This window comes from Phoxinus phoxinus (genome assembly GCF_949152265.1).
Source record: "Phoxinus phoxinus genome assembly, chromosome: 9".
Classification (NCBI taxonomy): domain Eukaryota; kingdom Metazoa; phylum Chordata; class Actinopteri; order Cypriniformes; family Leuciscidae; genus Phoxinus; species Phoxinus phoxinus.
In genome coordinates this window covers 12,616,283-12,638,738 of record NC_136884.1, presented here as the reverse complement: position 1 = coordinate 12,638,738, position 22,456 = coordinate 12,616,283, and the positions used below count along the sequence as shown (strand labels likewise).

General features: G+C 36.3%; 1 protein-coding gene across 1 annotated transcript in view; it reads left to right on the top strand.

The window, feature by feature from the left end:
- cacna2d1a (calcium channel, voltage-dependent, alpha 2/delta subunit 1a) overlaps nucleotides 1-22,456 on the top strand; it is a 62,121-nt gene that overhangs the window by 22,886 nt on the left and 16,779 nt on the right. Inside the window, 19 exon segments of the mRNA XM_079624228.1 lie at nucleotides 5,184-5,243; nucleotides 8,085-8,120; nucleotides 8,213-8,342; nucleotides 12,570-12,701; nucleotides 13,369-13,438; nucleotides 13,564-13,614; nucleotides 14,592-14,691; nucleotides 15,331-15,489; nucleotides 15,951-16,058; nucleotides 16,841-16,919; nucleotides 17,021-17,070; nucleotides 17,156-17,242; nucleotides 17,327-17,398; nucleotides 17,506-17,586; nucleotides 18,209-18,283; nucleotides 18,719-18,790; nucleotides 19,334-19,405; nucleotides 19,872-19,933; nucleotides 20,272-20,352. Of these exon segments, the coding sequence (XP_079480354.1) occupies nucleotides 5,184-5,243; nucleotides 8,085-8,120; nucleotides 8,213-8,342; nucleotides 12,570-12,701; nucleotides 13,369-13,438; nucleotides 13,564-13,614; nucleotides 14,592-14,691; nucleotides 15,331-15,489; nucleotides 15,951-16,058; nucleotides 16,841-16,919; nucleotides 17,021-17,070; nucleotides 17,156-17,242; nucleotides 17,327-17,398; nucleotides 17,506-17,586; nucleotides 18,209-18,283; nucleotides 18,719-18,790; nucleotides 19,334-19,405; nucleotides 19,872-19,933; nucleotides 20,272-20,352 (1,577 nt within the window).

The following is a 22,456-nucleotide window of genomic DNA, read 5'->3' as shown; positions in this document are numbered from 1 at the left end:
GATGGTACGAGGATGGGTAATCTTACAGTTGATTCACTGATCTTTTTTAGTGAGACTGAGACTGGAGAGGTTGATGGGTCTCCAAGTGTTGTTGTTTGGCTAGATATACTCAACACAAATGAGGGATTAGGAGTATAGAGTTATAAAGTTAATATGGAATTTTTCACCCAGATAATTTGGTGTTGGAACATTATGATGAAAATTGCTCCGATTTCATATTTTGGCAAATCTGAGCAAAATTTGCAATCTCTTTACACCTGTATACACCAAATCTTAGAAGCAGAAGAACAAATTCTCTATTTAATCTTCATTTAATCTTATTGCGGCCCTACAAGATATATATTTTTTTCATTTGTGTTTCTCTCTCTGTACAAAATACTTCTATAGTCAATATGATTAAACATTTAAAATGTAATTTAACAAAACATTTATTTTCTATACTTAAATCTAACCCTCACAATCATATATTTAAACATTTATTTTCTAATAGTATCTGTTTTATTTTGATGTTTACTGAATTTGTTTGCTGAGGGGGTTTTTCACAGAAAAAAAGTACTAACATTGTATGTATTTTCAGGTTTTACTATCCTAGTGGAGGCATTTTTAAATAAGAACTGTTTCTCTACACACAAATATATAGAGCCATCTGCTTCAAAGCATGTTGTGGTGTTGTGGATCATATCCCTTGGCCTCAGGCTGGTCTTCATTATGTTGAATAGTAGCGCTGGATGCCAGTTTCCTCACGTCTGGCTTGGAACAGTGACAGGTGGTGGATCCCCAATAAGCATCACACTTTACCCACCTTGAGCCAAAATGGCTCCTGGTGAACTCTGGAAAGACAGTACAGTTTACCCTGCCTCAAGCTCCAGCTTCCATCAGCCTTTGCCAGGCTGCACATGATGAGCGTTATTGGGATCACAGTCTAGTTTTTTTTATAGTCTGTGTTTACACTGCGCTGAGAGGCGTGAAAACTACTCGATTTCCACAACCGTATTTTCACGTGCTGTTGTAGCCAGAGTATTGATATCTTGAGAGAAGTTCAGAAGTTCATTGTTTCCATGTTGTTGAGTCACATTGAAAGGTTAAGAGTGCCGCTCACAATGTGGACGCTTTCCAGCAACTGTAATAAAGACTTCAGATTTTCATTTTCTAAATTAATAAATGGACCCTATTCATCTTATTTTGATTTGGCTGGCGGTCATGTTACTTGTCACAAATCCAAGCAGGGAAGGCATAGATTTTAGGATAAAATGTATATTTATTTAAGGAAAGACACATCTAGCCACTGTTTCTTTTAATTTCTTTAGAAACATACTTTACCTTCACTTATTCATTTTGGCTCTTTGTTGCCTCAAACTTTGTACATTTAAACACTTTTGTCAAGTACTGTAGTACTACCATGCCATGGTACTACCAAGTGCCTATATGTGAATATGGTAATTCATCATTTCTGGGGGCTGTCCCTAGGAGGTCAAATATAAGATTTTAACTGAAAGGGTGAACTGTGTTCTCAGGTCAAGGGTATTTTTTTTTTTTAAGTCTGGGAAAGCTGTCACTAAATGTTATACATTTATACAATTTATTAATTACTTTATTAATAACTTTTACATTTTTGCTGTTTAATTGTTTTTACAGTTCAAATTCTGAAAAGCCTAGAATAGTGTCTACACTGTAATAAAATAAAATAAAATAAATACCCAGCCAGAGAAATATTCACTGGTGTAAAAAGTGACAACTAGCCACAGGATCCCATTTAGGTTATCAAAGTACCATGGCATTACCATTTGTACCAGTACACTTTAAAACAAAAACAAAAAATCAATAAAATGCACCATTTATTTGAAATAGAAATCTAATGTAACATTATAAATGTCTACTGCCACTTTTGATCAATTGAATGCATCCTTACTGAATAAAAGTATTATATTCTTTAAAAACTAAAATAATTACTGACCCTAAAATGTTGAACTGTAGTGTACTGTTTAGTAAGGGACATACTGCATGTATTTTTTTATTATGCAGATGTTGTGTTTATGGGTTTCAAGGCTTCATAGTGTTGCTATCGCATGCTGTCTTTGTTTCTTTGTTGTGATGAATAGAGTAGAATAGACACACACATGCATGCATTCAATTAAAATGAAATGTCTTTTATGATTTAGCGTTCATGCTTTGATGGATGTGCAGTGAATACTGTATACATTATAATCAGCAGCTGTTGAAACAAGACAACAAAAAAACAAAAATGAGACAAAATAGAATCCTGTTAAACTAACTGAGCTAAATGACACACATTCAGAACAGCAGGGAGACTTGACAAATCCACCCTGCAGCATTTCACACCATTTCTTCCATCATCCCTCAACACTGTGGCAGGATTCAAGGGTAATTGGCTGACTTTTCAAGAGCTTGTCACTGCGTTTTTTAACATGCTGAATGTAGTGCTGTTATACAGAGACACAAGCTGGGTGTAGTAGAGTTTCACTTCTTTATTGTTAAAATGCCCTCATCAAAGGAGAATGCACATATATATTATTTAATTATAGGTTAGCAAGAGGGCACATATACAGTACCCCCCTTTTGTTTATGTATGAATGTGTGTGCATTCATCCTTTGTTGATTTATTTTTGTTTTTAGCCAAGTATTCTGGGAATTATTTTTTGATAAAAATAAAATAAAACTTAAACTTAATATGTTAGGCTATATAATTTTTTTTGCCGCCCCTGAATTGCCGCTAACTCGAAGCAAAAGTAAAATGTAGATAGTGGAGTTTTTCCCATCATCTCCAACTCACTTTTAAAACTCTTATGAATGCCCATATGGCTGTGCGCATTTTACTTTGGCTTCGAATTGGCAGCAATTCGGGGTCGGCATATACCTTAAACATTAAGTTTCAGTTTTATTAGGTTTTATTAAAAATAAAACTTTATTATTTATAATTATTCCAAAAGAGAGAGACCTTATAGCGATGGTTAGCCCATAAGGTGAAGGGGAAAAAAACGTCTTTCCATCAGTCCCACAAGCCTCCTAGTGGGAATTGGATTGACAACTACTGTACATGGCTTTATATTATAGCCTACTTTACAGGGAAGACGCCCACATAGTTCCAGACCCTGTGCAATTAAGCAACAACCCTGGTCAGTCTGAGATGAGCCATGTTTGAATGCTGATGCACGATCTGTGTGATGAAAATGAAAGCTCTTGCCATGCAGATTGTGGTCTCACTTGAGAACCACGGACTACCCATCCTCCCTGGATTGTGTGCACTAAAAGACAAACACACACCCCAGTCCTAATGAGACCGAGACCACACCGCTGGGGTTGTTATGGTAACAGCTCATCTGAGTGCGTAGACCCCGGGGTCAATGGGTTATTATGGGATGTCTGAAGTGGGAGGAGAGGTTTCATCATCTAGCCATGCGTTACACTTGTTCATTCTTTTCCCCTGGAGGATCAAGTGATTAAAAAAAAGTGTATTTTTAGTCTTATTATAATGGCGATACTCCGGTGGATCTTTTGTTTGGATTAACATCACGAGACCTTTATCTACATTTTGAGCTTGCTGCATAAAAAGCCTCCAAAAGTCTGTCCAGATAATGCAAGATTTGTTTATGTTGGCTGTCTCATTTAGTGGCATTCATGGAAAAATCTTTAACAAAGAAAAGAAAAGTTAAAATTAACATTTTAACAAACTGACATGTTTCTTATTTTATTTTATCTTAAGATTTAAGTACATACAATTATTATAACCCACACTTCTTTTAAACTGTTAAATAATTTTTATGTTATTACATTTTTTTTTTATTTTTTTTTTACAATATATCATGAATCATTAATCAATCAATATAATTGTATCTGGGAAGTCACACCACATGACATTTTTGCAACCTGAACTAACTTTGCCTGTCACAAAAAAGGTCAAATTATCTGATAATGTAAAAATATTTATTGACCTTGACAAACAGTTATGAGGCTTTTATGTTTCTGCATGGTTGTTGCACCACATGACATGTTCCAAGAAGTGAAGTTGAAGCTTTAGCCTTTATTATAAACTGCCACAAAATGACAATCCCACCACTGTTTCTTTGATCAAAATCTCTCCACCTCATATAGTGTGATCCGTGGCAGCGAGCATCAAATGAGAATTTCTTAATTTGTTTTTAGGTCCCGTGGTTTTCGAGATTGATTTGACATCATGAACCCCTAATCTTCAATCAAATTTCAAGGTCAATAAAAAGTAAAAAGGAAACCTAAAGAAAAGGGCTCCAGGATAAGTTTCAGGAATGAGTTGTGAAAGTTCCCAGGGGAAATTAGGCATAAGTACAGACCAGATTATACTGTTATTAACCTAATCAGTTGAGGAGACCTGGACTAGACCTGAGCGTGCTGTCTAAATTTAGTGTGCCATCACTGAGGGGTTTTCTCAGAAGCAGAGAAAATCTGAATGCAGTAAAGTCTCAAGTCAGAATCTGGAGTAAAGGCTGAATGCAGGTCATGTGTCATCTCACTTTGATAATACGAGCTACATTTCCCAAATTAACTCTGATTGTTGATTGAATGATAAATACCTTACACATTTATACTGGAACTCTGTCATGTTAATGCATTTATTGTGTAATAAAGTGTCAGGATGTTAAGGTTTGGTTCTGAGGCTCTTTTATTAGATTTGAGAAAATCAATAAAGCGAAACTACGCTCTAAAAAATGCTGGCTTGTTTCAACCCAACTTTGGGTCAAATATGGACAAACCCAGCCGTTGGGTTAAATTTTTTAATTACATTTTAAAACAACCCAGCATTTTTTAGAGGTTTTGGCTTTTCTGGTTAAAAATTATGTTTTATATATACAATATACCAAAAGTTTTGAGTCGATACGATAAAAAAAAAAAAAGTTTGTCTCTTATGCTCACCAAGTCTGCATTTATTTACTCAAAAATACAGTAATATTGTGGAATCTTATTGTAATTTAAAATTGTTTTCTAAAAACATCTGCAAAAAAATGTTTTTCTATTGTAATATATTTTAAAATGTATTTCTGTGATGACATTACTCTCGTCTTCAGTGCCACTTCAGAAATCATTCTATTATGCTAATGCAGTATCACGTTTGATATGTTATATGTGTATGTTTGGGCCTATATATACATATACATTCTTTAAAACGTTCATCTTGTTCCTTATGTTTGTAGGCGCTGGCGTCTGCTGCGGAGAGACTGCAGAAGGAACACCAGTGGAAGGATGACCTTGACGTAATGCTTCACAAATACATAAACACTCATACACATACACACAGTTGGAAAAAATAACTTTTGCCTTGGTATGTTTTCATTCGGTTCTTTATTAAGGGAAGAACAGATACCTGACACATTTACTCATGCCATCACCTCAATTAAGAGATAATCAATAGGGCTGTTAAATGTTGCCATCCTGATCTCAGACCTTGCGTCTGTTGTATTGATGCAATTCAGGTTCCCACGGACTGAAATATCAATTCTAATTTGCAGAGGAATGGATGTGATGTCTAGTTGTGTGTTATAGATTTGTCAGTCATGTATTGTCCGAATGAGTCATCCAAATTTGTATCGCAGCATTGTTTAATTTCTGAATCAGACTGAGGGAGATTCACTATTTAACATACTTTTAACTACAAAAAGCTCAGTTTTTACCCAAAACGTTGTTTATTTAGTGGTTTTAATCTGAATATTGAGAGATTCAGACTATCAACTAACAGCATCACGACCAGAGAAGGTCTGCCTAGTCTGCTTTGAGAGATAGTGAGGAAAAGTGTGTTATTGGTGGAGCCTTTTAATTCGATCACCTTCATATATTACCTTAATACTACATCAAATATTTTGGCAGTGCCACATACTGAATGATTAGGATTAGATACACACACACACACACACACACACACACACACACACACACACACACACACACACTCTTTAAGTTAGAGGTCAATGGTGTATAAGGAGAGGACGACACACCTTTCTACATAAGAATAGTCCATGAAGGCATCATAATTTACTGTTTCTAAAGGAAGTGCATTAGTGAATGAGAGTGCAGCTGATGACAAGTGTGTGTGTGTGTGTGTGTGTGCGTGCGTGTGCATGTGCGTGTGTGTTTCACACCCCTTCCTGTTGTTCATCCATCAGGCTGTCAGTCTGCAGGTTTAGACACAACACACATCCTCATTAGCAAACACCCATACAACCAGATCTCTATCTCTGTCTGTCTCGATTTGCTTCTGTCTGGAAAGTAAGCACAAATAACTTTTTCCTCAAGATCACCCACACTTTCACACTCTCACACTCTCACACACACACACACACTTTTACTTACACTTTTTTTTCATCAGGGGTTCTGTGGGTCCTTAAGTCTTAATAAAGATAACATCAAATTTAAGGCCATAAAAAGTCTATATATATATATATATATATATATATTAGTACATAAACCTTTGTTGTTGCATATGTATATATTGAATAAAACCTCTCTTGATTATTTTAAATTTGCTGTTAAATATGCGCTCCAGCCTGAATAATTAAGTAAAAGAATCTGAGATAAATAATTTATTTTGAGATTTTATGGGTTTGTTTTGTATGGACATAGGCCTATGATATTAATTTTATTTGTGCAGCTCTTGAAAAAAAAGTCTTAAAAAGTCCTACATTTTATATTTTTCATTCCATACATTTTCATGTTGTGATCAGTGTTATTGTTAACTAAAACTATCAAAATGGTTTTCAGTAATTGAAATAAAGCTGTAATAAACTTTAAATATAAATATTAGATAAAAACATTCACACAATTTTTAAATTGACCAAAATTTGTAAAAATGAATACAAAAATTAAAGCTAAATAGAAATATTACAAAAAATTATAAAAATGACAGAAGCACAACAAAATTACTAAACTAAAAAATAAGAATACTATAATAGTACATAAGTAATACTAAACAGCACTTAAAATGAATTATTCATTTTTAATGTTGTCCGTTTTATTTATTTACATGCAATAGTATTGTAATTTTAATATTAATAATGTAGTAATTTTAATATTGCACATTTCAAATTTACATAACTTCCAACATGTTAAAAAAAGGTATTACCATGGTTTAATTTTTTTATACATAAGATGTTACACTCTGGGCTATTTTTAGGCAAAACACATGTGTGCGCCTTTGTGTTCAAAAGTCCATCCTGCCCGCAGCTGTCACGGCAGGTGCTTCTCTTCAAGCGTTTGTTATGGACACAATCGCTGTGTTACCGCTGACAGACAGAGAGTTTTTCTTTTGAATTATTGATGGGAAGCTGGTACCAACCGTGTTAAAGACACAACCTACAAGGTCAAGCGTTTGATCCCATGTAGAGGTGACGTATAAGTGCATGTCTCAGCAATAGTGTATACTATAACCTAAAAAGAGCGTCTGCCACATGATTAGCAAGCAAGTTGGACAGGTGGCGGCAGCCGGTGATGATCCACTTCTATGTCTCCAAGGCAACTGTATGTCAGATAGTGAGCTCGCTTGTTAACGCCCCACTAATGCTAGTCCTGACAGCGCCCTCACACTGTGAGGAGAACAACCCTCAGAGAACACACACACACACACACACACACACACACACACACACACACACACACACACACACACACACACACACACACACACACACACACACACACACACACACACACACACACATTTGATGAGAACATTCCATAGACATAATGATTTTTTTTTTACTGTAAACTGTATATTCTGATTGATTTATTTGCTGTTTTCCTCATGGGAACCAAAAATGTCTCGACCAGGATTTTGGATATTGCTATCTTTGAGGATATTGCTATCTTTGCAAACCTCTGTACAGAAAAACACAAATTGAGGGCTAATTAAATACTTCAGATAAAACACCGTCAGAGATGGAAAAATTTCTCAAAAAATCATTTCAATAGGGAACCTAAACAAAAACATATGTAAAGCGTACATTTATTTTAGGATTCACTGTTCTAATGAATATTTAAACTTTTGAAAAATATAGAAGATAAATAAAAACACGTGTTGTCTTCTGTCACTCTTTATCTAACAGGTGAATGAGACCATCTACTACAATGCCAAGGACAAGGTAAGATTTCATTTGAAGAAAAAACATATTATGATAAGCACTAAACAATAGTACGATTATTTGAGAGATTTTGCTTTTTGTTATGTTCCTAGTTTGACATTAATGACACGGAAATACACCAGAACCGGGTCAGACCAGAATTCAAAGAGGATCCTGCTTTCAAACGCCTCGTTTCATACAATACGACAGCAGTGCACATTCCCACAGATATTTATGAGGGCTGTGAGTATTCACAAACACACACACACACTCATCTAAACATGTTCTTTTTTTACGTCTTTGCGTGGCAGCTGAAATCTGTTTAAAAAAACAATCTTTCAGTGACAGCTCAGCTTTATTGCTGTGTGTCAGGTGTGGACAGCCAGAGGCTTGTGGAAAAAACGACAGACTAAATTTAGAGAGCAGTCCAGCTCTAACGCAGCACGCCTGACCCACGAGTGACCCCTCAACCCCCTAATATCCTCCAGCAAGAGAATAACTCTCACTCTCTGTCTTTTGCTTTAAAAGGTTATAGGTTATGAGTGTTTTCAGGTTTCTACCAGTGTTGAGAAAGCTAGTAGATTATGAGTAGCTTGCAGCCTGTAGTATTTTATTAATAGATGGATGGATGGATGGATGGATGGATGGATGGATGGATGGATATTGGATACACACAAAGATATATATATTATAATAGTCCATTTTAGTCCATTTGATCTGTTTTTGACACTTTATACATTTAATTATTTATTACCTACAACCTTTGCCTCAATAAACTCCTTATTACTGCTTATTAATAGTCAGTAAGGTTGTTGTTAAGTTTAGGTATTGGGTAGGATTAAGTATGTATATGTTCATTCAGAATAAGGCATTAATATTTGCTTTATAAGTACTAATAAACAGCCAATATCTTAGTAGTATGCACGCTAATAAGCAACTAGTTAGTGAGAATTGGACCCTAAACTAAAGTGTTACCAATAGTTTTATTCAACAAGCGCGCTTTATATTGAATAAAAGTGGCAGTGGAGACATAATAATGTTTCAACATATTTTTTTCATATACATACAGTAGGTCAAACATTCAATACATAGAGAAAAAGGTTCTTTTGTCCACAGTATACACTAAATACTGAAAGAAGAGTTTGTGTAGTATATATATTTTTTGCATTACACTAGTTAACCCCGCCCACAATAAATCTCATTGGTCCCTTATAGCTGTATGTTAAACATCAAATGCGTATGTTGGCTGTGATTTTGGAATTCTTTATTATATTGGTCAAAACATCTTGCACCTTCTTAAGAGTCACAAGATGTATCATATTCTCTGTGTTGGCAGAAATCTGTTGTCCTCCGCGGTCGACTCACTGTGGCTTAACATGTGAGTGTTTCACAGGCAAATGAGTTTGATGTGATATTTGTGTTCTAGATGAGGACTGAAGCAGCCGCGTTCATCATATGACTCATCTCGCTCTGTCCCGCTGTCTCTCTTTATCTACTTTTACTCACTTCAAATTACTCTCAGTACCTTTTGCTTTCCGCCTGATTTTCTTGGTCCGGCAGCATTGCTTAGTGCTTACCCATAACCCCCTTCCCAGAGACAGCCACTGGGTGAAGCTTTCAGGCAATGTTCATTATTTTTCAGCAAATCAGATTTTTTTTCCAACTCTCTATATTTAATAATAGTTTGTTATGTAATAATGTGGCTGATTATTCAAGTGTTTGTGCATTTTTATATATATGTGTGTGTTATTGGAGGCTCTGGGCTGACTGTATTTGTGTCTTATTAAGACACGAATCTGCACTTTTTGCCTCAACACAGCGTGTCATCTGTCACCACTATCTCAAGATGGACATAGACATGCTCAGAGTGTGTGTGTGTGTGTGTGTGTGAGAGAGAGCACGATGACGCGTGTATGTCACACGGATCCCTCTGGCTGTGCTCATAGTGCTCAGATTGGTTTTTCTGTTGACTATCTGCCCTGATTCGTTTAAACCAATGGAAGTTGTCGTCAATTCTTCCTCCACATCTCTCTCTCTCTCTCTCTCTCTCTCTCTCTCTCTCTCTCTCTCTCTCTCTCTCTCTCTCTCTCACAAATAACTTTCCTCTCTCTCTCTCTCTCTCTCTCTCTCTCTCTCTCTCTCTCTCTCTCTCTCTCTCTCTCTCTCTCTCTCTCTCTCTCTCTCTCTCTCTCTCTCTCTCTCTCTCTCTCTCTCTCTCTCTCTCTCTCTCTCTCTCTCTCTCTCATTGGAATGAGCTATAAATTATTTTTGTTTGTCGTAACAAAGAAACAAAGACCGAGCGTATAGTCGACCGCTGTTCTTAAAAACTATTTATTCCTGCGTCTGTTATTGCAGTTTCTTATATTTAAAAAAATTGTCATGGCAGAGATCGTATACAATTGTGATACTGGCTACCAATACCATTGTTTGTTACTGTTGTATATTCCTTGGAGTGTTATGAGTACGGTATATATATATTTTTTATACTTTTATAGGCACACATTTTGATTTTGATATCAATTATTTATTTTATTATCTGTCTCTCTGTAAAAAGTCATGAAAACCCATTGTGATTTTGTTCCTAATATATTAATTTTGGTCACATAACACGGATATGCTCTACAGAAAACAAAGCTGTTAAAAGACGTGCCATATGTTTCCTTTTAGGTTTGATTTATGCAAGTCACTTACATGATTCATGTATTTCGATTTAAAACCATTTATTAGGTCACAGCTCCTAATAGAATCACTGCCTAAATGTCATTTCCATTTTTACCCACACATTTGCTACTTGGCCAGTGTTCATTTTGGGCCCAAGTACAGTTGTACAGTCATAGCATAGCATTTGTAATGGGAGTTTGATCTTGAGGAAAGTTATTTGTGCTTACAGAAGCAAATCGAGACAGACAGAGATAGAGATCTGGTTGTATGGGTGTTTGCTAATGAGGATGTGTGTTGTGTCTAAACCTGCAGACTGACAGCCTGATGGATGAACAACAGGAAGGGGTGTGAAACACGCATGTGTGCGTGCGTGTGTGTGCGCGCAGAAGGGATATCCTCTCATGGGATGATTACAGGCTTTCTTGATTCTGCACTGATCCTGCAAATTAGCGCTCACAATCATCTCCACAACACCACTATAATGCTTATTGTGTGTGAAGAGCTGTTTCCTGGACCAGTGTGAGAGAGTTTGGAGCTAGTGGATGGCTTGCCATGTATGTATATGGTATGGGTAACGCCTTCAAAGTGACCGGTATCTGAGCACATGTAAACGCATGCCAAACCATAGGCAGAAATCGTTTACAAATATGCCGCTCATAGCGCCTAACACTAACACCAAATCTGGACCAGCAGACAAAAACTCTTACTGTTGAGCCCTGTGCGTGTGTAAGTAGTGCTGTTTTACTCACCGTAAATGTCCTAACCATGCGTGACATGTCAGTTTCGAGCAACAAGTAATTTGTCTGTCCACACTGAAAGCAAAAATGCAGAACAACACTACACAGTCTCAGCCAATCAGAAGATATTTGATGTTTAATGTATAATTATGAAGAACAGGATTTTGAACCAATGGCTGGTTAGGACAAACGCTTATTTAGATAACTTGAGCCTGAAGACACGATGCTTGGCTATGAACAGAGTACAATTAATGGAGTACGTACTTTTTTCCACAATATTTTTTCCAAATTGTTTAGAGCCAGAGTGAGTACCAGGAAGGACTGAGCGATATAAATAGAGGGTGATGAAATGTGGCATTTGGCTGCTGATGGACCCTTTTAAAGAATATCGATAGGGTCTGGACTGCTTTCGAGTGAAGCCTGTATCGATTTACACACCTAGAGTGGGAGGAGTCTTGATGGAAAGAGGAAGTGGGCGGCATTAGGGGTAATAAAAGATGTCCCATGGGATCAAACACACCAGTTCCTTTCAGAATTAGACTTCCAAGGCGGGAATGACTATAATAAAAATTTAGCATCATAATACTAAACCAGCAGAAGTAAGAAATATCAAAGTCTTTTATTTTTAACGAATCACGTGACATCACTTAATGTCATATCTTTGCTAGGGCGCTCATTTATGTTCATTTTAAAATGTTAACATCACTCTCACTTACAGCAGACATACAGTAGTGCCCATTTATGACGTTCTCTGGAAAAACGGGCCAATTTTCCTCTAATTCCATTAGAACTGCATTAGCTAATAGTTCACTTTGTTGTTTCCTCTACCACAGCTTCTCCAAGTGGTTTATCACTTTCGAGTTTAGCTTTACATGATGGTGTCTGAAGTTTTGAGAGCCAGTTTATTGATTTATTGCTGATTTGGGATTCATTTGAGGGTTTGTTAGAACAAAGCTTTCAGAATACATGTCAGCTTGAGTTAAACCTGTATATCACATTAGACCTGTAGAGATGCTTCATGTCCGTAATCATCAAATGAGATTGATCCTGTATATTTATATGTTTGTAACAGCCACTATAATCCTGAACGAGCTAAACTGGACTGCGGCTCTGGATGAGGTATTCAGACAGAACAAGCAAGATGACCCGTCCCTCCTCTGGCAGGTGTTTGGCAGTGCAACGGGCCTGGCTCGATACTTCCCAGGTAGAGCACTGGAATGAATAAGAATATTTACAGACATTCACCATTACACAGAGACTATGGAAAGCACAATGACACTAGCCATACATTATGGATTTACAGTTAACAAATACATTTCATAGCTGATAGTGGTTTGTGAGGGAGGCATTTGGAACAAAGCCATAGACTATTGAGCTAAGGGGCTGGTGAACAATGATCGGGGCAAGAATACAAGAAAAGGACATCAAAAACAAGTGCATTGTACAATATACAAACTTCTTAAATGGCCGTTGTGCTGATTTCAAACGGTGTTTGTTTGTGCATTTATTTATTTAGAAGGTTAAATAGTGATGAACCATATCTCTGATAACCTCTTAGCTATTGTTTATTTTTTCTTTAGTATCAAAATAATGGCAATTTATTGAATTATTAATAAATACTAAACGTTAATTTTAAATTCAATGTTAAGTACAATTTATTACAACACATATTTAATATTAAATGCTTTGGTTGTTCTGCTTTCAAATCATTGATTGATTGATTGATTGATTGATTGATTGATTGATTGATTGATTGATTCATTTGACTGACTCACTCACTCATTGATTGTTTGGTTAATTTATTATTGATGAATTGATTCATTCAACGACCAACCGATAATAATCCCAGTATCCCGTCTGCTATACTGTAGCTTCTCCTTGGGTTGACACAAAGAACACACCAAACAAGATCGACCTCTATGATGTACGCCGAAGGCCCTGGTGAGTAAACCTGTTTTTTATTTTTATATCTCCATATGTGTCATCATGTGAGGGAGATAAGTGTTATTTTATTTTTTTCTCTCTCAGTTTTCATGCCTGATGGTTTTTCTCCTGTGTGTTTGCAGGTATATCCAGGGTGCAGCTTCACCTAAAGACATGTTGATCCTGGTGGACGCGTGAGTGAAGTCTCTGTGATTTACTGTTACGGTTCATACACTCACTGACACAAAGCCACTGAGCTGAATCCTGATTCGGTTGTGCACTTTGAGTAATTGGTTTATCAGCATAATGTAATTTTTCATTGCGTGTGACAGATTCCACACTATCCACTTAAAGAGCTCATGTTAGTTCTGCATTAGAGTCATTTATCAACATTAGAGAGAGAGGCTGATTAAAGAATGACAATGTGGCACTGAGCCAATGCAAAGTGAGAGTAATAAACATGAAAACCTTTTTTTTTTTTGGCAGGCTGTTTAATAGAGTATTTTATTAAACGAAGCAGTTTATGAATATCAAACATTGAATCTTTCCAAGTACAAGCAAAAAAAAAAAAAAAAAAACAACATATTTGTGTTCCCAAAATGCACCTAAAACTGTTATTCACAACTTATTAATTTAATATTTACATTGAAAATAAAGAAGCACATTAGAGTCATGCTTGGCATTCAAATAAATAATGTAGATGAAAAGTCAGGTTATGGATATGATCCAGAAATATTCCAAATTCATCAAAAGCAGGCATTTGAGATTAATGTGCTCTATTATTGATCATACTTAAGGGGGCGTCTTTAGGTTACGAGTGTAATTAGCCTCGTTGTATTAGAAAATATGGCCTTGTAGAGTTTATTCTGTTATTGCTCAGCTATAATGATGATGGTGTTGTGCTGTCTGGGCATTGAGCCCATTAGTGTAGATCAGCTTTAGCCAATCAATGTAGTTTAGCTAAATGACTAAACACTGAAGCCCACACACCTCCCATTGGAATCACAGAGTGATTATTAACCCCGTAAAAACCTGATCCAGCATGTCAGTTCTGGAGCCGTTAAAAGCCTAAATGTGATTTTGGTTGTATTATGATTTTTTTGTTCGTTGTTCAGGTAGTTATTATATAGTAATAAACATGTTCTAACTGTGTTCTAACAATGCTCTGTAGGAGTGGAAGTGTGTCGGGCCTGACGCTGAAGCTCATTCGCACTTCCGTCAGTGAGATGCTGGAAACCCTCTCTGATGATGATTACGTCAACATCGTCTCTGTGAGTACACAGGAGATGTGTGTGTTTTGCTGAGAGTCTATTTGAATGATGAACTCCTCTGACGCTCCTCAAACAAATCTGGATTCCTGCTGAGTAGGAATAGAAACTTTGAGGGAAACCGAGGCATCGAGCCTCCAAGCATCCATAACGTCATAGTTAATTTTGAGCGGTTTCAGTTAGGCACCGCTGAGGCGGCACGCCAAAGAATTATTGATGTTTCCCATCATCCTCTGCTTCAGACGCTGTGCAATTCATTTATGAAATGCATCGTTTATTTTGCGTGTGAGACTACTGACAGGAATAGAAATCACAAACTCTGTGTTCTGCTTTCAAGCAAGTGAGTTGTTTTGTATATTTTCAATTAACTTTCTTCCTCTATTCCTTTAATAGCTTTGCGCTCGTATTTTATGGCCTGACTCCAGCTGTGTGACGTTAGCTTGACGTTAATGAAATTAGGCAACAGTGCTCTAAGTGTATTGCTGGCACTGAGCCATGGGACTTGTATAGAGGAACTGAACAAAGCCTTGTTTCTGAATGATGCAAAATTATTTCAGAACTGTCCTTGCATGTGTGCGAGTGAGATGTACCGTATTTACTGATAACTTACCAACTGATCACAATGCTTTCATATGGTTTCAGTTCAACAATTCGGCCAAGTCGGTTGCCTGCTTTGAAAACCTGGTCCAAGCAAACGTCCGCAATAAGAAGATTTTGAAGGAGGCGGTACAGAAGATCACTGCGAACGGCACCACTGACTATAAAATCGGCTTCAAGGAGGCTTTTGACCAACTCTCCTCAGTAAGAATAAATAATCTAGCTTAAATGTGTAAACCAAGAGACATTATGGGGCCAAAATATTACTCAGTTAATACCCCTCACAAGTAACATATTTACCTTCACAATGTATAGCCTTTAAATTTTTTTAAAAATTCAATGTAAATATTTGTTTTGTCTTAATATACAGTAAATATGTGTGACCCACAAGTTGAATATAATATATTGTGTATTTTGAGATTTACAAAGATTACGGTTTTGTGCATTTCAGAACTTCCTGCCAGATAACAAGTTTAATGTTTAAAGACAAGTTTTTAGTTTATTGCACCATCTTGTGGCCTGTGCTAGTTATAATCAGCAAAACTTTTATCAGTTGTGAATATTAGAGGCATCGCAGTGGTTTACTGTGTTTCGTTTTTCTTGGACTGTTATTGTACTGCTGTCCAGAATCTTTGCTCCCGCATATTGATTTGTTCCTTTCATAGATTAATGTCTCAAGAGCAAACTGTAATAAGATCATCATGCTATTCACTGACGGAGGGGAGGACAGAGCTTCAGAGATCTTTGAAGAGTACAACCCTGGCCAGCAGAAGGTGAGGACACACACACACACACACACACTCACACACACACACACACACACACACACACACACACACACACACACACACACACACACACACACACACACACAATTTATATATATATATACACTTCCTTTCAAAAGTTTGGGGTCAGTAATATATATTTTTTAATTATTACTTTTTTTCATTAAAGAAGCATTAAATTGATCAAAAGAGACAGCAAAGAGAATTATAATGTTACAAAAGATTTCTATTTCAAATAAATGCTGTTCTTTTGAACCTTCATCAAATCCCTTAACAAATGTATCAGCAGGGTTTCCACAAATATTTTAAGCAGCATGTTTAAATAATAATAATAAGAAATGTTTTTTTAAGCAGCAAATCAGCATATTAGACTGATTTCTGAAGGATCATGTGACACCGAAGACTGGAGTAATGATGCTGAAAATTCAGCTTTGCCATCACAGAAATAAATTACATTTTAAAATGTAATAAAATAGAACAATTATTTTAAATTGTAATAATGTTTTACAGTATAACTGTTTTTACTGAATTTTTGATCAAATAAATGCAGCATTGGTAATCAGTAAGAAATACTTCTAAAAAAAATATATATATATATATAATATATTATATATATATAATTTTTATTTTATTTTTACCAATGAATGTGTATACTCGGATGTCCCAAATGGAGGTTTAGTTAATATATTGTGTAATATATGTACACGCATACTCCTACTTTTCCACTATAATTATGTCAATATCCATTTGTTTCTCTCTTCTCTCAGGTTCGAATCTTCACCTTTTCTGTGGGCCAACATAACTATGATAAGACCCCAATTCAATGGATGGCTTGCAATAACAAAGGTAAAACACACTGAAATTTTATGATATGAAATTTGAAAGACATTTAGCCTAATAAGTGTTTTATATATAACCATGTATTAAGATGTTAAGGTTTCCTGCAGGTTATTTCTATGAGATTCCATCCATTGGAGCCATCAGGATCAACACCCAGGTATCTGACAGCATCGCTCTAGTGTATAAATGTGACTTCTTTTTCAGCATCATATTTCAATGTAACCAGACTACTTTACATACAGGAGTACCTGGATGTGTTGGGCAGACCCATGGTGAAAGATATGAAAATCAAAAATGTGCAGTGGACTAACGTTTACGTGGATGCACTGGTGCGTCAACTCTTATATATATGTATCAGATTTGTTAAATGATGCTGATTGAAAAGTACTAAATGGCTGTTGGTTGTGTTGCAGGAACTGGGTCTTGTGATTACAGGCACTCTACCAGTGTTCAATAAAACCAGTATCATTAAAGACAAGACTAAGGTACTATTTTGTGGCACAGTTTTCAGTTAATTCATGTTCGTCTTATGAATCAGATGAACTGAAGTGGAGCCAGATCTGTTTTCAAAAGTCCTTGTTATCAATTGCAGGGCCAAAGCCAGTTGATTCTGGGGGTGATGGCCATAGACGTGTCTCTGGACGACATCAAGACTCTGACTCCTCGCTTCACTGTAAGGCGTGAGAGCGTGTGGGCGCAATCTGCACTTCTTTATTTACGACTGATGGTTTGCAACATCGAAGAACTTGCACAACCATTGCATTGAACTGTAGCAGCCGGGTCACGTTCAGTGCTGCTGCATTCCTTGCGTTGACTAAATCTTGTGCATTTTTTTTTTTTAATGGCAAATAAATTTAAATAGGTCATATCATGTGAAACAATTCTCCCAACTCTTTTGAAATAAAAGATAAATCTTAAATATAGACATGCATACGCAATGAAAGCAAGGAAATCAGACCTTTTGTGCCTGAATTTGACCTTTTGTTTGACTTAACGGTTAATGAAATTAGTGAATAAATTAGTTTTTGTGTAATAAGTTGAAACAATTACTTAAAATTTTAGTCAATACTTATAACCCAATAGTTATCACATTGTTAAAATTCAAGAAATATGTAAATATTAATGTTTTTTCAATTATTAGAATGAAACTAAAATAGCTTAAGTACAATAATACATAATAATTAATCATAATAATATTATACAATAAGAACAAATGTAATTTTGCAGTTTTAAAGGTACAATAACAAAAACAGCCTATCAAATGCGTCATCGCTCTTGTCTTTTGTTTTATAAAGCTCGGGCCAAATGGATATTACTTCGCCATCGACCCCAACGGCTATGTGCTACTTCATCCCAACCTTCAGCCAAAGGTACGGCTCTCACTCATATTTCTTTCTCTATTCTTAGACAAACTTGCTGCCCATAACCATGTGTATGGTCAGTTATGCATGGCTGAAGAACCTTCACTACAGGTTATGTTGAAATAATGCAGGCCACCCACATCCGCAGAGGTCATCTGCCCTTTGTAATGAATATCATTTGCGCAATCCAAACACAATCGTTCTGTTTAGTTCAGAGATGAAACGACATTTATTCGAAACACATGCATGCCAATTAGAAAATGTTTAGTCAGTGATCCATGGGATTAGTGAACACTTTGTATGGAACATGTTGAGAAACGGTTCCTTGTTAGGCACTTCTTCAAGGAAAAAGTGACTCATTGGTAAATATTTTTGCGTACAAATATGGTGTGTTGACCAGTATTGATTTATGGTATTACTTTGAAAGTTGTTGTTTGTCTGCAGGATCTCAAGTCTCAGGAACCCGTGACGTTGGACTTCCTGGATGCTGAACTAGAGGATGAAATGAAAGTAGAGGTGAGCAATATAGAGCAAACCTGTATGACGTTCTTTCTTTCTTTTCTATTTTTTTGTCCAATGAAAAGTCAATGGACCCAACTGAATTGAATTGCATGAACGAAACAACAACAACAACAACAACAACAACCAAAAAATACTTTTTTTTCAGAATATCTTCTTTACATGAGTAAATAATAACAGAATTTTCATTTTTGGGTGTACTGTCCCTTTAAGCTCAAACATCTGATATCAACAATCAGATTCAAAGCTGGTGTGATTTTGTAACATCCCTTGAGCTGTACAGCTGTTAAAGTCATAACAAAGTGATTATCGAAGCATCAACAAACTGCAAAGTTGATTCTCGGTCCTGTGTGATTTCATAACAATATGTTGAATACAAAAATATCATTTTCTCACTTCACAGCCCAAATGACTTATTTTCTCACTTGAGAGTGACCAACGGGACATTAGATTACAATAGTAAATGAAAGCAATGTCCTTTTTTTTTAGTTCCAGTGACGTATTTACAGCAAGTCTGTCTGACTTTCTGTCTGTCTTTAGATCAGAAGAAACATGATAGATGGTCACAAGGGTCAAAGGGGATTCCGCACACTTGTAAAGTCACAAGATGAGGTAATTGTGCACACTTTAAATCTCAAGCAGTGCTTCTCAGCTGTTTTTTTTCCCTTCAGAACCCAGATTTTACACACATGGAAACAACATGAAAATGGTTTCAAATTGTAACACTTGTACAAAAGCAAACAAAATGGCCTTAAAATCAAATATTAAACTGTATAATTTTTGTATTAGTCAGTAAAAACCAAGTTTATCCTAGTCGTATTAATGTTAAATAGATCATATTTTTCTTTTAACAAATGACAGATGAAATTGCACTAAAATGGTACAGAGTTTGACTGGCCACACATCCTTTTGACAACAACAACAATAAGATATGGAAAGCATTTTCTCTTCCCTTTTAAATGTTTTTTGGTTTGCAACCGACCAGTTGAGAACCATTGGCTATGATACTAGTTATTTAGAAAGAATGAATGGTTCATTGAACCTCTTTCATTGGTTCATTGTTTTATTCTCATTGCAGCGTTACATAGACAGGGGCACCAGAACCTACACTTGGGCTCCAGTCGATAAGACCGACTACAGGTCTGAGAATCTTTTTTCATTTTAAGTTTGTTGTTACATGTTTTTGTGTTTGTGAACGTATGAACTGCCACTAGAGGGCACTGTTCAAAGTCTAAATGAACTGTATTCAGCATATATTTGACATTATACTGACACAGATAAGAGAAAACAGTCATTTAGGTTTAGGATGAGGATCAAATCTCCTTAATTTAAATTTGAATCTATAAATGTTTCAACCTACATGGACTAAAAGCTACAAAACACCAATTTTGATTCCACTGGGTGTTCATTTCTCACTTCAGATAATGTCAGGAAAACTACTGCTTTCATAATTAATTTTCTGTGTCTTCTCTCTGTAGTCTTGCTCTAGTTCTACCCGATTACAGTGTGAGTTACATCAAGGCCACTATTGGAGATACCATCACTCAGGCAAAATGTAAGTACCCACCGGACCATCACTCACCTTTATCAAACTCAGTGGAATGCCAATCTCTCGGCCTCAGAGATGAGAAACCGTAGTGTGAACTCCTTTTTTGACACCCTCACCTCCTCTGGAGATGCAACAGCGTGGTTCCTCAGTTGTGGTCTGTCTTCGAGAGCGTTCGCCAGACGGGACGACGACCCCCTTAAAGGCATAAGCGTGTCACCCTGAGCATATTACACCCTGTTTTTCTTCCAGATGCACCTCTGTGCGTGTGTTTACCCTCTCGTCCTCTCTCATGTGGCTTTTGGGAGAGGAAAGCAAATCTCAAATGCCCATCCATTCAGGAGAGCCCTCACAGTTCCTGTGCAATATTCTTATTCAAAGCTTCTGGGGTTGAATAAAATATTGTGAAACCCCTCGTGTTTTTTCTTTTATTTTGTCTTCCCCAAACCATTTTCATTCTCTCTCTCTCTGTTTTTTTTTCTTCATCTCTCCTCCTTTCCTCTTTTCCCTGTCTGTATATAGCTTGGAGTCCCTCAAATAATTCCGGCAAGTATTTTCCTTCGGTATTTCCTTCTCATGTGTCCAGTGATACTCACTAGAGATCGGCCGATATTGTTTTGTTTTTTGTGACGATATCCAGGCTCAGATGGAATCGTCTTTCACATTTTCTGAGCTGTTCATTGTCAATAAAGATTTGAATTCAAATTTAACCCATTTTATTGATAGTATGCACTTAGTCCAAGACACTTGAGTTAATGTAACTTTTTCAAATTTTAAGATTGGGGACAGAAAGACCTTACATGCAAGTACATACATACTGTGTCTTCATTATCTTCATTAAAATTATTTTTTAAAGTTAAAAAAAAAAAAAAAAATGTCAGGGTGGTACAACTGTCCTGATATTAATATGAGGAAAAAAATACAGGATGGAATTCTTTAAAAGAAAAATATACTAAACCGTTTGGCATACTTTTTAATATTTAATATTGCTAATATTATTATTTCTTTAAAAAAAAATCTGTGGTGCATTTTAGTGAAATATTTTAAATTGTGTCTATAATCAAAGTCATGTGATGCGTCCAATATATAAAAAAATCATAAAACAGGAAATTATTTCATAGAGTACTATAAGTTTAGATTTTACAATATCATGTGGTGCGACTCCACAAAAGCATTATACTGAATAATATATATATTGTATATATATACACGTGTTTTAAACTAGATTTTTATTTTATTTTTCCTTATCGGTCTATCTCTAACCTGCTCTGCACATACAGTGTCTAAATCACAGTCACCATAGAAAATAATGCACAAACACACGCACGTCTGCTTTGCATGTGTGAATGTTTCCCAGCTGAGTGTTCTCTCCTTGCAACTTCACTGTGTTTGTCAACAGTATGAGTGTCAAAAAGTGCGACTGTACATTTCCTCACTGGGCCTGAGATTTTTGTGAATGTGTGTGTATGTGTATGTGTGAGAGCATCGGGAGATGTTTAGTGGATGTTTTCCTGGAGGTTTAGAAGGTGAAACCGCAGAAGACATGAGTGTGACTCCTTGTGCTCTGAACCGGTACTTTAATCTCCGCCCCTTCGCTCTCTGAATCATCTGGATGCTTTCAAAGCCTCATAAAGGGGCGGTCTAACAAAACACAGGCCTCACTCTTTAGGAAGCATCTCCTCCTTATATGTGTGTTGGGTCCACGTGTTCATGTCCAGGTGCAGATGTGGTATGTGTGTGTCCTTTTTAACTTTAACAGGACTGTGCAACTTCAAGGCTTCTAACGTTACTGTTCTGCAATAACAGTCTGTACTAATAACTCATAGAGTCCTTGACTTTTCCCTGTGACAGCATAAACCATGCTATATTAACCATGCTCTACATCAGAGATTTAATAAGAAATTTAGAATCAATTGAAAATACAGTGGTCTCAATAATTATTTGGACAGTTTAGCCACTCAAAATATAAAACAAAATATAAAAAATCAAACTCAAAAGTATCTTCTGTGTGAAATGCCCGCCCCCCCCCATCTGTCATCTCTCTTAGCTCATGTGAATGCATAATTCATTAACATTTCTTGTCATTCGCAATGAGCAGAAAGCCTTAGATCAGAGTG